The sequence below is a fragment of the Corythoichthys intestinalis genome, chromosome 8, assembly GCF_030265065.1.
Source record: "Corythoichthys intestinalis isolate RoL2023-P3 chromosome 8, ASM3026506v1, whole genome shotgun sequence".
NCBI lineage: Eukaryota > Metazoa > Chordata > Actinopteri > Syngnathiformes > Syngnathidae > Corythoichthys > Corythoichthys intestinalis.
Window position 1 is genome coordinate 40,239,600 of NC_080402.1, and position 18,193 is coordinate 40,257,792.

Genomic DNA, 18,193 nt, shown 5'->3' on the forward strand with positions numbered 1-18,193 from the left:
CGCGGGGGTGCTGGAGCTTTCACCCCGCATTGGTTGCCAGCCAATCGCACCTACCATTAGGCCTGTCGCGATAACAAATGTTTGTCATTGTCTCATAAATTATTGTCAATATTAGATATTATTGTCCATTTTTTAACCAATTCAACCAGTAATGCAGTGACAATACATCCTAACAAATCACCCATTCCAATGCAATAAAGTGTTATCCTTAAATATACTACATTAAAAATAATATATATTAAAATAAATAAAATAATGCATGACGAGTCATTTGAAAGCTGGTTAAGTGCAGAATATGAAATAGGGGAGAAACCCAATGCTAATTAGAGCCCATCAAAAGTGTTTATTTCATCCAAAATGACCGTCATCTTGTCCTGCAAAGTACACGTTAGCAAATTTGACGCCGAATTATTCTTTGCCAGTTAGATTTTTCATAATGACTGACTAAAATTATTCTTAGTGTAGAATTTGAACTATGTGAGATTAACTCCATAAATCTGTATTTGAGCATGACGGGCTTTTATTTTGGAGTGTTCACCGTACGTTCGCTGAGCAGCTAACCGTAAGCTTTACACTCCATAAAAAACTCTCTTTTTGTCATGCAAGTGGTGTCACTAATAGATTTTGTTCTTTTTTTGCATTGTTTGCAAATGCTATAAACCAGCTAGCTTTTATAGGTAAAGTGTCACCTTTTAATTGCAAATTTGCATTTTGGAGAAGACTGTCAATGTTTTATAGCAGGCTAAAATATTCTAATATTAAATATATATGTATATGGCGGAAAACAGAGGCAAGACTGAAAAAGCAGTTTCTGCTCATGCACTCCTCTTTAAAAGAAACTGCTGTATTTTAAGCCAAAACAACTGTTGTGTTTGATAGAACAATATGTCTATATGCTGCCATAGCAGATTCATGGCGCAATAAGCCTCCGAACCATTTTTAATTTGTACGTTTTCCCTGAAAATCCCCGTTTACAGACGTCGCGCAACCGCTTTTGTTTCAACACAGCCGTAAAACGAAGGTAATTAATTACTAGTAGGGTTGTTCCGATCATGTTTTTTTGCTTCTGATCTGATCTCGATCGTTTCAGTTTGAGTATCTGCCGATCCCGATATTTCCCGATGCGATTGCTTTTTTTTTTTTTTTGCTCCCGATTCACTTCCAATCATTCCTGATAATTTTTCCCGATCATATACATTTTGGCAATGCATTAAGAAAAAAATGAATAGAACTCGGACGAATATATACATTCAACATGCAGCACATAAGTACTGTATTTGTTTATTATGACAATAAATCAAGATGTCATTTACATTATTAACATTCGTTCTGTGAGAGGGATCCACGGATGGAAAGACTTGTAATTCTTAAAGGATAAATGTGACTTTGTATATTGTGACTAAACATTGCCATCTAGTGTATTTGTTGAGCTTTCAGTAAATGATACTGTAGCCATTTAACTGTTCTGCCCAAATGCATGATGGGAAGTGCAACCATGAGTGTGCGTAGTGGCGTTGGGAATTAACATAGGGTGTTAAGAAAAAGATCAACTTCTACCTTTCTTCCCCACATTGCTTCCCACGATATTTCTAATTGTTGAGAGAAGGATTGTAAGGCTTTAGCCAATTAAAAAAAGGCTCCAAAGACTGCCAAAATCCATTCTACTCATTTTACGCTGCCTTTTAGCTCTATATATAGGTAAAATGGCGCCATTATAGATTGAACGCGACAATGCGTGAGTGGGTCGTGCAGCGCATGCGTTGTGTCAAATATTTTAACGTGATTAATTTTTTAAAAATTAATTACCGCTGTTAAAGCGATAAATTTGATAGCCCTACTTTAAGCCAAAACTAAAGACTCTGGATGAGTGTAAGACATTTTGTCTGTAACGTTAAATACAATTAGAAAACAATTTAATTAAAAAATATATATATATTAAAAAAAGGCATGTCCGATATTTTTTTGCCGATTGCGATACTTTGAAAATGACGTGATCGGACATCCCGATCGATCGGGACATCTTTAATTACTAGTATATTTATGATTCAAAATGTCTTTCGTTTTTAGCTTAGAATCATTAATTGATGTCTCATATTTTGTTTAAAAAAAAAAACGACTTTAAAAAATTATTCACTCACATATTTAAACTTTTAAAGAAGTTATGTCACAATGAAAAAAATCGAGTCTGTAAAAAAAGTCACGGATATCTACCTCATAACTATCGCTTAATTGTTTTTTTTTGTTACTGTCGCATTTTCTCCGATATGCTAGATGATAAAAAATCGATCCAAACAAATAAAAATTGGAAGAAAAAAAAAACGTTTAAAAGGGTGAATATATTAAAATGAAAATTTCGACCGCTCCTTCATGTCTGCGATTTCTGCATTGCAACCGATGTTATATTACCATGTTTTACCCATAAAATCCCCCAAAAATCCAGCTGTGGCCATTCACAGTTGTGTCTTGACACTTGGTGATACATGCTACATGGAGGGTTGTGCAAAACATGGTGATGACCCTGAAACGCAGTGTCAGTAATAAAATTAACTTGCAACATACAGAATACAGTACATCTTGACACTGTTCATGTTCAGATTAAACATCTCCAAGATAAAGGAACTTATCCTGGACCTCGGAGAAACAGCGCTACCCCTGCCCCCCTGTACATCAACGGTGAATGTGTTGAGCGAGTGCAGTCATTCAAATTCCTTGGGGTCCATATCTCTGCGGACTTATCCTGTTCAACCAGCACATCAGCCTTGGTCAAGAAGGCCCAGCAGTGACTGCACTTTCTCGGAGTGCTCAAAAAGGAAAAACTGAGCACAAGCCTGCTGGTGACCTTCTACCGCTCCACCACAGAGAGCCTGCTGATCTACGCTGTGTCAGTGTGGCACTCAAGCTGCACAGTGGCGGACAGGAAGAGACTGCAGAGGGTGAACAACACTGCACAAAAGATCATCGGCAACCCCCTGCCTTCCTTGGCTGACATCTACAACTCCAGATGCATAAACAGAGCAAAAAGCATAATAAAGGACATTACACACCCCGGCTTACATTGGTTCAACCTGCTACCCTCTGGCAGGCGATACAGGTCCATATCAGCCAGAACAAACAGACTCAGAGACAGCTTCTTCCCTAAAGCTGCCACAATACTCAACTCTAGTTTGCAATGAGAAACTGACATATTTGCACTTGGTGTCACCTGCACCTTTTGACATAGGACACTTGAACTCAAACCACAGAGAATTGCACTACCTGTGGACTATCCAAATGTGAACTGCCAACAGCTATCTGCCAACTGCAATTTGCACAATAACACCAAAGCAGCAGTCTTAAAATGGACGCATACTGTAAACTGAAATGTTTTTTTCCCACTGCTAATAACGAATATTTATTACTGAATGCTGCTATCACATGTCACCTTACCTATACCACAAGAGTATCACTTACAAGTCATTGACTCCAGTGGCGCCACCAGGCGGTGGCCAGGGGTGGCCACGGCCACCCCTATAAATTAGTTGGCCCCCCACTGGCCACCCCGCTTGCCAGTATATAGTTAGATTGTTGTAGCATCAGTTATGCATTTCATCCCAAATGAATGCATTTATTTTGTTTTGTTAAATGTAGGGCTGTCAAATTTATCACGTTAACGGGCGGTAATTAATTTTTAAAAATTAATCACGTGAAAATATTTATCGCAACTAACGCATTCGCGGTATGACTCATTCACTCATCGCCGTAAACAGTCTACAATGGCGCCGTTTTGCTCATATACAGAGATGAGAGGCAGAGTGCAGTAGATACAAGCATTCATTGGGGCCGTGCTTTAATTGGCAAAAGCTTTATCATCTCTACCACAGCAACTGTATTGTGGGAAGTGACATGGGGAAGAATGACAGGAGTTGATCGTTTTCTTAACACCCTGTAGTGTACCCAACGCAGAGAAGATATAGCATTTACAGCCACCACACACAGTCATGGTTGCACCACTTCCCATCATGCATTTGGGCAGAACAGTTAAGTCGCTACAGTATCAATTACTGAAAGCTCAACAAATACACTATCTTTTCCTTTAAGAATTACAAGTCTTTCTATTCGTGGATCCCTTTCACAGAAAGAATGTTAATAATGTTAATGCCATCTTGTGGATTTATTGTTATAATAAACAAATACAGTACTTTTGTACAGTATGTTGAATGTATATATCCGTCTTGTCTCATCTTTCCATTTCAACAATAATTTACAGAAAAATATGGCATATTTTAAAGATGGTTTGAATTGCGATTAATTACGATTAATTAGTTTTTAAGCTGTTATTAACTCAATTAAAAATTGTAATCGTTTGACAGCCCTAGTTAAATGTACACCTTATGTCTAATATATACATAATGCAATAAAACTGAATTGTTGTGGAACTCAAAATGTTGACTGGACAGGTATGGACTATGCACATTAAATCATTAGTAACATCAAATATTACACAATACACCAAAGTATATCAGTAGCCGTGTCCTTAAGTCTTTCTGATAGTTTACCCCTGACCTTTTTATTGCAATAATATAATGAAAACCTGAAATTATGGCTTTTTTTGTTTTGGCCACCCCAAGATTTTAAGTGGCCCCATCTGGCCACCCCTATGAAAAATTTCTGGAGGCGCCACTGATTGACTCCCCACTGATGCATGTATACTTGAATAATATTCATAATGTTACACTATGATAACAATATCTAGGTAAAATACACATTTAGGAGAAACAATTTAAGGAGTATTTTGTGCTTTTAGTGTCACTTTTAAGCACGAGCCCTGTAAAGTTACTAAGAATAGCCACGATGGGTCTCTGTTGGACTGGACTGGAGCACAAGGTTGCCTTTTCTAACTTCAACTGCAAAAATCCCGCGTTTTCATGGGACAACACTGACAAAATGACACTTTGACACAATGAAAAGTAGTCTGTGTGCAACTTATATAATAGAGTTAATTCATTCCCCCCACCCAAATAACTCAACATATAGCCATTAATATCTAAACCCCTGGCAACAAAAGTGAGTACACCCCTTAGTGAAAGTTGTCAATATTAACATACAACATGTCAACTGTCAATATTTTGTGTGGCCACCACTATTATCCAGAACTGCCTTTACTCTCCTGGGCATGGAGTTGACCAGAGCTTCACAGGTTGCCATTGAAATGCTCTTCCACTCCTCCATGACGACGTTGCGGAGCTGAAGAATATTTGAGACTTTGCGCACCTCCATCTTCCGCTTGTGGATACCTCAAAGATGTTCTATTGGGTTCAAGTCTGGAGACATGCTTGGCCAGTCCATCACCTTTACTCTCAGCTTCTTCAGTAAAACAGTGGTCATCTTGGAGGTGTGTTTGGAGTCATTGTCATGCTGGAACACTGCCCTGCGACCCAGTTTCTGGAGGGAGGGGATCATGCTCTGCTGCAGTATTTCACAGTACATGTTGGAGTTCATGTTTCCCTCAATAGGATGTAACTCTTCAACACCTGCAGCACTCATGCGGCCCCAGACCATGACATTGCCACCACCATGCTTGACTGTAGGCATGACACACTCATCTTTGTACTCCTCACTTGGTCGCCGCCACACATGCTTGGACCATCGGAACCAAACAAATTAATCTTCGTCTCATCAGACCATAGGACATGGTTCCAGTCATCCATGTGCTTTGTTGACATGTCTTCAGCAAACTGTTTAGTTTAGTTTAGTTTATTCACACATCGTATCATGGTACACACATGAACATGGTCATATATACAAGCAGTTCATCTGACAAGATGTATGAAAGGGACACTCCGAAATAAGCTATTTAAAGCTTTTAGTAGGGGCCCAGTCAAACAACACACACATACACACATTCATACACATACATCCAATTAACTATGGGAAATTTCAAAATTCTGATTACATCGGATTTGACATGTGATACTTTAGGAATGTTATTCCAAGACAGCATATTAAACATACATAGCAAGGAGATGGGTTTTCAGTTTTTTCTTAAAAATAGAGATGGAGTGTGACATTTTAAGTGTTTCGTCCAGTTCATTCCAGATCTGTGGTCCTCTGCATACAATGCCAAAGCTTGTAGACTTTAGACTTCTGCTTTTTCCAGTGATGTGATTTTTTCTTCTAGTAGTGTATGTGTGCTGAGGAGTACTGATTGGAATGAGATCACTTAATTTATGGTTTAGTTTATGGATGACCTGATACATTATGCAAGCATTTTGAAAGTAGTTGTGTTCTTTTAGCCTCAGAAGGTGGTGGTGGTGAAATATTAATTTAGTAGGAGCATTGAACCCAGACCATGCTATGGCACGTATGACTTTTTTCTGTAGGGTTTCAAGCTTTTTTAGATAGGTTGGAAATGTGTTGCACCATATGATATTACAATATTGTAAATGTGGCTCAAATAAAGATTTATACAGGGTGAGAAGTGCAGATAGTGGGATATAATGTCACAGTTTAAAAAACAGCGCAGCATATTTGCGCATGTTTGCTGTCTTTCTTGTGCACCATCTTGGGAAGAGTCTTCCTCCCTGGGTGACAGCCATGCACACCAGTTTGATGTAGAGTGCGGCGTATGATCTGAACACTAACAGGCTGACTCCCCACCTCTTCAATCTCTGCAGCAATGCTGACAGCACTCCTGTGACGATCTTTCAAAGAAAGCATTTGGATGTGACGCTCAGCATGTGCGCTCAGCTTCTTTGGACGACCAACCCGAGGCCTGTTCTGAGTAGACCCTGCTCTTTTAAAACGCTGGATGATCCTAGCCACTGTGCTGCAGCTCAGTTTCAGGGTGTTGGCAATCTACTTGTAACCTTGGCTATCTTTATGTAGAGCAACAATATGTCTTTTAAGATCCTCAGAGAGTTCTTTGCCATGTGGTGCCATATTGGAACTTTCAGTGACCAGTATAAGAGAGTGTGAGAGCTGCACTACAAATTTGAACACACCTTCTCCCTATTCACACCTGGACCTAGTAACGCTAACGACTCAATTTGTACATTTAGGGATGTAGTTTCTATGGGGTGTACTCACTTTTGTTGCCAGGGGTTTAAATATTAATGGCTATATTTTGAGTTATTTTGAGGGGAAAATAAATTAACTCTATTATATACTGTAAGCTGCACACAGACTACTCTTCATTGTGTCAAAGTGTCATTTTGTCAGTGTTGTCCCATGAAAAGATATACTTAAATATCTGCAGAAATGCGAGGGGTGTACTCACTTTTGTGATACACTGTACCCAACCTAACTGTTAATACCTGTTATGTAGTAGACAATAAAACATAATGCAAAGGAAAAAATACAGTACAATACAATACAAAACGCAGAAGTAAATCAATTTCAGAATGGTTTCAGAAGAACAAAATACATGTTCTGGAGTGACCAAGTCCAGACTTGAACCCCATTGAGATGCTGTGGCATGACCTAGACAGCGATTCATGCGAGACATCCCAGGAATCTGACTGAACTACAGCAGTTTTGGAGAGAAGAATGGGGCCAAGATTAGTCCTGATCGATGTGCCAGACTGATATGCAGCTACAGGAAGCGTCTATTTGAAGTTATTGCTGCCAAGGGGGGGGGGGGGGGGGGGGCACAAAATATTAAGTGTGATGGTTCTCCTACTATTTTTTACCCCCTTCTGTCTTTTTTTGCATAATATCCTCATTAAAATATGAAAACCTATAAATGTTTGGGTGGTATTAGTTAAAGCAAACAGTTTTTTTTTCATCTGTGTGATTTTGATCAGATCACATTTTGTGGTGATTTTATGCAGAAATGTGAGAAATTCCAAAAGGTTCAGTTACTTTTTCATACCACTGTATATATCTTTCGAGTGAGGCGTACCTTTCGGCCGTGAACCGTGTGTGGGTTTAAAAAAACTCTTCGTGAGACAAAAACACGAGACTTGTTCTCTTTTGGCTCAGACGTCGACCCGCAATGACAACACCATCGCTCCGGTGCACGTCATCATACTGCGCCACCCAAATTGAAACATCATTAACAAATGGCCAATAGGAGAGCAGAATCCTATTACTTAAGCATGACATTAGTTAAGCATTACTTACATGATTATATTAAGCAATATTTAAAAGCAGGAAGTACATACATACCTTTTACCATTTTTTTCTTAACAAAAAACAATATTTTCTCATTTAGACTTGTTGTAACCTGAAAATTGCGTTTGTAGAGACGTTCGCAAGTAGAGGTACCACTGTACTACTACTACTGCACCTTATAATGGTGCGCCCTATATATGAAAATAGTTTTGAAGTTGGCCATTCATTGAAGGTGTGCCGTATACTACGGTGCGGCTTATAGTGCACCAAATACGGTTAATTTACTCAGGTGACTTGAAGTTCCGCTCTGAGACCCCAATTTGGCCAAATTTCAAAATTGTCCTATATGCATGTGTGATACATAATTGGAAAGCGTTAAATCTCAATTTTCTGGGGGAAGAAAATTTTTGAACAGGAGGGCATTTAAAAAAAAAAAAAAAAAACAGCAAAACGCTGACAGGGGGTGAGGGCATGCGAGATCATAATTAAAGACGCCATGATTTTAACGAGATATTATCTCGCTCTTTTCGATCCAAAAACTCCATGTAGCATGTATCACCGAGTGTCAAGACACAGATGTGAATGGCCACAGCCGGATTGTTTTGGAATTTTGTGGGTGAAACGTGGTAATTTAACAAAGGTCGCGATGCAGAAATTGCAGGCATTAAGGAGTAGTCGAGATTTTCATTTTCATATATTTACCGTTTTAATTTTTTTTTTCCCAGTTTTTCTTTGTTTGGATCGATTATTCATCATCTAAAATATTGAGGATAATGAGACAGTAACGAAAAAAATACAAGTAAGCGATAGTTATGAGGTAGATATCCGTGACTTATTTACAGACGCTGATTTTTTTCATTGTAAGGAATTTGTTTAAAAGTTTAAAATAGGCGAGTGAATAATTTTTTAAAGTCGTTTTATTTTATTTTTTTAAAGTCAATATTAGACATCAATTAATGATTCTAGGCTAAAAATGACAAACATTTTGAATATATATACAATATATATATATGTGTGTATATATATATATATATATATATATTTTTTTTAACATATATGTTGCTGTATAATTGCTAATGTTTAGGTTTTTTAAATGACCAAAAATAATCACTTACCCTTTAATGGGGTTTAAGTTCTTCAGTGAGTCAAAAAACAAACAAATAACGGTCTTTTGAAATTACCAAACATATTCACTTGTTCTATAAGGGTAAAAGGTCTTAAGTGTCAACGTTTGGAACGGTCCACTGTAGTGACCACTGTCCCTGAAAAGGTTAAATATATAAACGTCAAAATACAATGGTACCTCTACTTATAAACGTCTCTACATACGGAATTTTCAGGTTAAGATACGACTCAATGGGAAAATATTGCCTCTTGTTACGAATTAAAATTGTAAATCACGAAATCGCAGTTCCCAGAATTTACTGAACGTAACATACTTATAGCTGCTCTGCCATTGGCTATTGCCTAGCATCTTCCTGGCATCCAAGTGGCTTAGAGGTACCTCTACTGTATGTGTATGTGTGTATCCCATCGCCCTCTTCATTTTCCCCTTGTGTTCCGCTTTACATGAGTGTATCACCGTAACTTTTATCTTTTTATGGTATTCTTGTTTTTTTTTTTTTTTTTTTTTTTTTACATTATCCACTACTTTAATTTTATTTTTATTGTGCAATAATCTAATTGTAACATGTATGTGTTACATATTTTGATGCATTTTTGTGCATTATAAAAATGTATATCTGAATTTTGTAGGTCTTGGAACAGATTAGGCATTTACATGGAAAAAGCGTCTTTACTTACAGAATTTTCAGGTCAAGAAACTACTTCCAGAACCAATTAATTTCATAAGTCGAGGTACCACTGTATATACGTATATATATTTTAGTGAGCATTTCTTGCGATTTGTCCTGTCTTGGTGTGTCATCCTCAGTAGGTAAAAGAGTAGATAAGAGTCTTTTAATTGTGTTAGTCGCAGCAGAAAGAAGTTTATTGATTTGCCTCAGTGGGCCGCATACAATGAAATTGATTGAAGCAATCAAAGTCACCCTGAGGGTGTGCACAGGTCCAATCTTAGAGAAGGATGTGTTTTTGAAACACATTTAACCACTTAATGGGCATATACTTAAACGTGCTTGTGTTATTAACTATGTCCAGCCTCAAAATGCACTATCACACATTATAACCTTGCAGTCATACACGGTTCAATATGTGCATGCGTGTGTGTTGCTCTCATCACATTCCTGTGTGATCAATCTTTTCTAAAAATAGCTGGCAGGAGAAAGAATGACATCAGCAGGGGAAACTTTTTTTCTTCTCTCTGTGGTTAAATTCACTCAATAAGCCTCCAGCAAAAACGATGGAGGAATAAAACATTGCATCATTGTGTCATGAAGATGACAAATGTTGTCCTTTTTTTATTTGCTTTTCCAGCCAACTGCAGCTGCCGTATTTGAATGTTTGACTGGCATTTCATCAGCAAACATCATCACACCATGAAGCATGAATAATAGCCATTTGCACATGCGCAATTAGCAATGGTTTCTTGTTTTCTAATGCTGTCTTATGACTTTACTCATTGGTTGTCATTGATGACGATAGATGTCCAATCCATTTGAACTCTGAGGCCTGTCGGTAAATTATCAGTCATGGATTGAACGTCTAATGAGTCGTGATCCTTATTGAGTTTTACATGCCCTATGATTGATATGCTTTTTGGTCTACTGAGAATGTTCTCGTAAGTGAAATTTATTTTCCGGCTCCAAACAGGTTTCAAATAAGCTCATAATACATAATAGTTTTTCCAGAAATTTCACTGAGAAACACAATTTTTGCTAAATCAGATTTGACAGCTGTTTTAACTCATTTTTGGCTGAAATATCTAAAAGTGGTCTCAGTTTCTCTCTATCACGTCAACTTTTTCAACTGTTGGATCCCTGTTTTCATAAAAAAAAAACAAAAAAACAATAACAATAAAAAGATACAGTACTTTACAGACTGTATGTGCTGTTTTTATACATTAAAAAATCTAATATTTACATTTTATATGATATATTATCATTTATATCATATTTTATCAGTATTTTTGTTTTTCTTCAGCATACGAATTGACTAGGGCTGTTTTAAAGTGTGTTACAAATACTATTTGATTGATTTATTGATTGATTGCCATACAATGAAATGTGAAACAGGCATGACTGCAATTGTTATTGACACTAATATGTTATCACAAATGAAACGACAACTATAATTATAATTTACATACTTCAATACTTACAGTAGACATACAATCGAAAAGTAAACTGTGGAGAAAAAACTTGACACGCTAGAAAAAAAACAACTGACCACAATTTGCCAGTTTTAGTTTGAAATAGCATAAAAATTGAACACAAAATATTTTTTCCCCAAAATTTTCCCGTTTTATCATGTATTTTCAATTTGACTGCCTTTGATGTGTGCTCTGCTCCCTCAAAAGCAAACTTGTCACCCACACAGACTTGTGCAGGTTTTAGTGGTTGTGCAAATGTGTCATCAGTCATTGCATGTCCGTGTGTATGCACAAATGGGGAAGCACTCGCATAAAAAAATAAATAAATAAAAAATTAAAAAAAAAAAAAAAAAAAAAAAAAGGACATATACTTATTTTGGAGCAACACTTCCCTCTGCTGGTACAATTCATACGTGCATGGTCACGTTGTTTCAGTTGCTTTATTTAGTTATTTATTTTAAAAATAAAAGCAGTGAATTACTGCGGAAAAAATAAAATATTTGAGGTGTTTGAATACATTTGGGACTTCACAATTACCTTCATTAGCTCAGTACAATTTGCATGGCTGGTGTTGCACCAATAGACCCTTCTCACCAACGTCACAGAATGATGTGTCGCTGTATCCGGCCGCCATATTGTCCGTCTCTGTTTAACCCTATTCTCAATGGTTTCAAGTAGTCGTTCAGTTTATAGAGCAATTCATGGAAGCCCCGGTGCTTTCAGACGCTGTAAACTCATTGGATGCGTTGCATAAAAGGCGTTATGTGGAAAAGCTTCAGTCTATCCATTCGCCAGATCCATATTTGATGCCTAAATCGATATTTTTCGACCCGCTGTCTTCGCCCTCTCTGCCTGACATCTGCTACCCTGATATCTACAACTATCTTGTCCACACAAAATCAGCCTATTCTCACGAAAGTTTGAAAAACTTTAAGAGCAGCACTCTAAGTAACATTACCCTGTGTGATTTCTAAAATGGCGACAATAAAAAAAAAAAAAAAGTTGACTGCGATGGCCGACGCTTCAAGGATAGGTGGATATTGGACTATTTCTTCAATAAAACACGCAACAACTGTGTCTGCCTCATTTGCAAAGAGACAGTCGCTGTATTCAAAGAGTTCGATGTGACGCAATATTACTTAACAATAACAAGACACGCTGACATGTACGACAACATTACAGGGAAGATACGCAGCGAGAAATTATAGCAACTTGAAGCTAGTTTATTTTTTCACAGCAGCAGTATTTCGCAAGAGTCCGAGTGTCGAAAGAGAAAGCCACAAAGACGAGACTGTTGAAATTATGAATTAAAAAAAATAATAAAGCAAATGTGACACACAGAAGGGCTTGCTAAAATTTGTTTAAATGTATTGTTCTACGTAAATCAGCCAAGGTAGCCCCCCGCATTTTTACCACACCAAATCTGGCCCCCTTTGCAAAAGGTTTGGACACACCTGTTTAACTGATGATCCATAGACGAGGCCAGCTTCTTTCACTTGGTACCAGCTAAATATTATTCAGAATGTAATGATGGTGGAAGAAATAAGCATCTTGAATTTGAAACTGTATGTTGTCGGCGATTAGCCTCGCAATGATCTTAATTGTGGTTGTCAGCCCAAAACCCTCTAAATATATATTAAATGCATTTTACCAGATATAAAATGACTACTACATAATCCGTGGTAATCGTTTGGAGCCCAGTTTTCTCGTCGAATTGCAGCAGTCCATCTCGCTCTCCTCTCCGGGTCTCTCGGAATACGGTAGAACTTCAAGTCTCTCCGTCTATCTTCTCTGTTATTGCAACCAACCGCCACACACGCCTTCACCATTTTGATTATTAATGTTAACGAGCAGAAAAACACGCCATAATAGGAGGAATTTACGTAGCGGTAATGCGTCAACATGACGAGTAGACGGACAACATGGCGCAGAGGCGTGGTTGTGACGTCATGTGAGTAGGGTCTATACAAGGGCGTATGTTTGGTCTCAACATTGGTAGGGACGATATAACAGCATAACCTGCATGTACCGGTACACTTTTTGCTGGGGACGGGACATTTATAAAACCAGATAGACTGGGTGAACCGGGGTCAGGGGTATATTTCTCACCAATGTGAACCTAATTAATTGACAGACTAAATGATCAATGCAAAATAAATCTGTATTGACTTATACTGACTTTCATGTGTATTGGTTCAGGTGACACACCGTTCGATTCAAACCTTGGTTTTCAAAAACTACTAAAGAAACATTTTGAAAACTTCCATAATAAATGTCTGGAATTTATATGCAAATTTAAATTGCAATATTTGAACACAAAATATATATTAACATACACTAGAAATACAAACTTGTTGATCATCAACTAACTATCTACAAGGGGGTAATCCTTAGTTCACTACATTTCTTACTGTTTATTTAACTATAACAGTAGAAAAAATGCAAGAGGATATTTCTCAACACAGCTTCCTCCTCGGGTTCGAGAAATTCTGATGGAGGTCAGACTTTCAATAGCAAAATTAGTGGTGTGTTCCCCACCTCCACAACATTGCTGTCTTTTTACCTTACTTACAGTGGCTGCTGCTGGCAGAAAAAAACTTCTAATATCCCTGTCTTGTTGCGGCATGTTGTATTTCTATTGGGCTGTGAATGCGTGTGTGTGTGTGGGGGGGGGTCAAGTCATCAGCCAATCAAACGTGCGTTTGAGGGGAAAAATGGACTGGCAATTCAGCAAGTGAAAAGGCAATGTAGGTCTGAACATAATGAAAGTACTGTAGTTCACTTAATAATAGTTGGGCCAGTTCTATCCTTACTACAGATGAGAAGACAATCTAAATGACCTATATAACTGAAGCCATATAATGCAAATACGGTTGCTTAAAAAGTTGGTGGGGACAATTTCAGCATCGTGAAAAGCTGGTCGTGTTATGTCCCTACCGTCCCTATGCAAACCTACGCCCTTGCACCAATACCATTTTTGGCTTCCGAGACCCAGTTGTGTGGTATCAGGCGATGCTGATACTGTACCAAAACTTTGCTTTTTGAGGCAATATACATTTTTTAAAAGGTCTTTTAATACTAAATTACTGGATACTCAGTTGAATGTAAAGTATTTGCCAATCTGGTGTAACGGGTACACGCAGGTCCATCATGGAGCATGGAAACCTCCCTGCCGATTCCTTCATGTAGGGACGCTGGCGGTGTGCCATTGGCTCGAGCTTTATGGGGCAGTGGTTAGCGTCCATACCTGCCGAGTGGAAGCGTCGTGGCGCGGAGGTTCGCGTCCCAGGCTTGGTCTGACACTGTTTAACAGCAACAATTTGACAAAAAGTCATGAAAGTGAGAGCGATTTTGCACCTGTGTGACTTGGGGTCCCTTCCGTGCTTTGATTTTTAAGTTTCCAAGGTACTTCCGCATTTCTGCTTGCGACTTCCGTTCTACACTTTCTCGAACCAAAACAACAGTGGAGCTGACGTGCAATTACTCACCAAAATCCCTCAAAAAAGACAATTTGGAAATGCCGCATCAATCTGCCATCATCGCGACATGAAAGGACAACATGAAGAAATGGCTAAGAGTCTCCACAACCAAAATAGATATAATACCGATTTAATGGCAGTGGATGGAAACGCATTTAGGGACCTGAAAAGCTCCGAAGCATCCAGTTGAATGTGTCCTAAAACATGAATATGGGAATTTTGTGTTGATGAAGGCAGATGTGGAAGCAATACAGTGCCACCACAAAGCAATAACAGGTACGAATATGTTAAATTTGACTACAATTCTGTGTTGCTTCACCGCTTAGACATCATTAGCTTTGCAATATCTTCAACGATAAAGAAATAGAAAACAAACACTTATCTACTACAAGTCATACACGGGCTTTAAACCCTAAATGCATAATTTAAGTGTTACACGTTTTTTTTCTTTCATTTGTTTACAGGTGTGTAACGCTGTGAGGCAAGGGAAGACAACTTGATGTGCCTCACAACTACACTTACGTTGATGAACATATTTAAGAGGACGGGCATTCTACCTTTATGATGGAAGGCTCGATTTATGCTCCACCTTTGTCAATATTTTTCCTTTAATTTTATAAATTGGGATTTATTGACTTGTTTTGCACATGCACCAATCGTTTTAAATAAAACAAAAAATGGAATCATGTCCAAAAGTTTTATTGCGATCAATATCTAAAATAAAAACGAATTAAATGCAATTTGTGTTTATATGTACATGTGTGATGCGCTCATAATACAGTACCATAACTAGAACCTAACTGATGAAAATTACCTTATAGTATTTCCTCGTAACAACAAAATCCGTGTCAGCCCTTCTGCATTCGGCAACTGTAACATTGTTTGTAATTTCGCATCATTTTGGTCACTCGAGTGGCCGGAATATCAGTCTACACCCCATGTTAACGCAGGCTGCACAGATTGTTAGAATTTTGTCCAGGAACGATTAAGGAAATGATAAAAACAACCATGCAATCTTTTAGGTGGATCCTTTAGCTTTAAAGCACATCCTTAACTGATTGTCTGCTCAATTTAAGGCGTATGGCGCTTCCAAGCATATATATTTAGGCGCTACCAGGAGTTCACACAACCAAGTGCAGCACAAAAGGTCCCCAAGTCTCATCAACGTCGTGCTGAATTCATTTTTGGAGATTCCGTGGGTTACTCTGGTTTTATTTGGCAGTTTAAAACTTTGGTTACTTCAACCGCAATTCATGGTGTTCTGTCTAAACCGCAAGTCCAGGGCAGAAAATGTCAAAGATGGCGCTGCACATGTTTTGCTCAGTTTATACATTTTTTTATATACTCCAGTTTGCTCAGCAATGAGTCGGGAGGGAGCGACACCGTAGCTGGCTGAGCGGCGACTTGCTATGCTGTACTACATTATGTTTTTTTAATTTTTTTTTATTCAAACTTACATGCATACAAACTTCTTCTCCAAAAAACAGTCAGTTGACAAAAAATTGACACATTCAGGTGCACGATTATCGCTGCAAAATAAAAGACAGTAATAATAATTTAAAAAAAAAAAACCTCATAGACTTCATAATATAAATTGTAAATTGTGAAGTCAATGAAAAACGATTTACAGTTTAGCAAGTAAAAATAATGCTACATTACGTGCAGCAACGCTCCACACTCCCTCCTCTGACAGTAGCGAGGTATTTCCTCTTCTATTTTTCTAAGCAATGAATGCGCCTTTCTTTCAAGTGATTCTACTCAAAAAAATTCAGTTGGCGCAGTGTGAATGCTGAACTTTTTCATTTGCAAGTGTTGCTGCAAGGTAGCTCTCCAACCGGACCCTGGTCTTCATGTTCCAGTGTGAAAGCGCCCTAAACTCATTGTCTGCCATTGACGGCGCTAAACGTCCGATCCATTTGAAGTGGGAGGGCTAGCAGCTCGCTGCCATCCTTTCACTTGAAATGGATTGAACGCCTACTAGTGATAAACCATTTACTTACATTAACAGTAGAAGGACGAATGGATGACACACGATTGTACGTCTATCATCGTTTTGGAAAGGGCGACAAATATTGTATTGGCCTGAATATAACACGGCCCTGATTATTAGATGACTCAAGTTTGAAAAAAAGACTTTTTGAACACCAAATTAATTTTTATACAGAAAATAATTACAGTACAGCCGAAACAAATGATTATAACAATATATTAGAGAGGAAAGGCATTTTATTTTGCCTCATTCAAATCTTGATATCTGAACATTTAAATATGTAAACTAGTGCAATCACATTCGTAAATGAATGGCTTCTGGTTTTTGAAATGTAAATAAACCAATCTATTGTGATAAAACAACAACATTGCAATAACTGCATTAACCATCAAAGTGAAGTCTAACTGTAACTGTAGTCTTGAAACAAATCTAAATAAGGAAAAACATTGCAATAAAATAATGCAAACTGGTTAAACTTGAGAGTAGCTGAGATCTGTCATGACAGAGCATTGCTTCAATGATATCTGGCGCCATCTAGCGTCGTGAATGGGGAGAGTAGCTGAGATGTGTCATGACAGAACATCGCTTTAATGATACCTGGAGCCATCTAGCGTCGTGAATGGGGAGAGTAGCTGAGATTTATCATGACAGAACATCGCTTCAATGATATCTGGCGCCACCTAGCGTTATGACTGGGTATAATGTCAAGACCGCCAATATAAGACGACCCCCTCTTTTTCAGTCTTATTTCAATGCAAAAAACACCGTCTTATATTCAGGCCAATACGGGTTTCTTTTATTTACAGATGTATGTGTAGCTGGTTGCCATTTTGGGGGACCAGCAGTTAGAAATTAGATCGCCAGATGTACATATTACGCAACATTATTTCTAGCTTCGGTATCACTGCAACACTACTTAGCGTGTCTGCCTGCCTGGTTGAAAGATTCTGTGTTCAAATCCTAATTGTATTCATTGCAGGTAACCCACCATCTAAAGCCACAAAAAGGACCATCAAGCAGCGCTTCCTCAAATTGCTGCCCTGCTACCATTCCGGCACCAGCCCATCCATCAATCAAAGCAAGTGTCCCCACGTGTCCTGTTAGTCAATTTTCTGTGTCAACTACACTGTAGCGGCGTGTTGTATGTGTCTCCCTGCTTGTACAGATAGCGTGAGTGATGATGCCGAGTTGTTGGCGGTGAGATACCGACCCGAAGGCCTGGAACGTCTCGTGGGGCGTACCAGCTTCAGTAAGAAAGAACTACAGATTCTCTACAGGGGATTTAAAAATGTGAGTCCTGCTGGCAACTTTACTCTTGCCCGAAATCACAATGATCTGAATGGTCTTCATATCTTGTCATTCCAG

At 38.3% G+C, this 18,193-nt stretch overlaps 1 protein-coding gene across 4 annotated transcripts in view; it reads left to right on the plus strand.

The window, feature by feature from the left end:
- The window catches only part of LOC130920372 (Kv channel-interacting protein 2-like), a 42,404-nt gene that overhangs the window by 7,661 nt on the left and 16,550 nt on the right, over nucleotides 1–18,193 (plus strand). For all 4 annotated transcript variants that reach the window (XM_057843551.1, XM_057843548.1, XM_057843549.1 and 1 more), the window contains exon 2: nucleotides 17,808–18,118. In XM_057843551.1, the coding sequence (XP_057699534.1) occupies nucleotides 17,972–18,118 (147 nt within the window). In that variant the 5' untranslated portion in view covers nucleotides 17,808–17,971. The remainder of the gene's footprint in view (nucleotides 1–17,807; nucleotides 18,119–18,193) is intronic.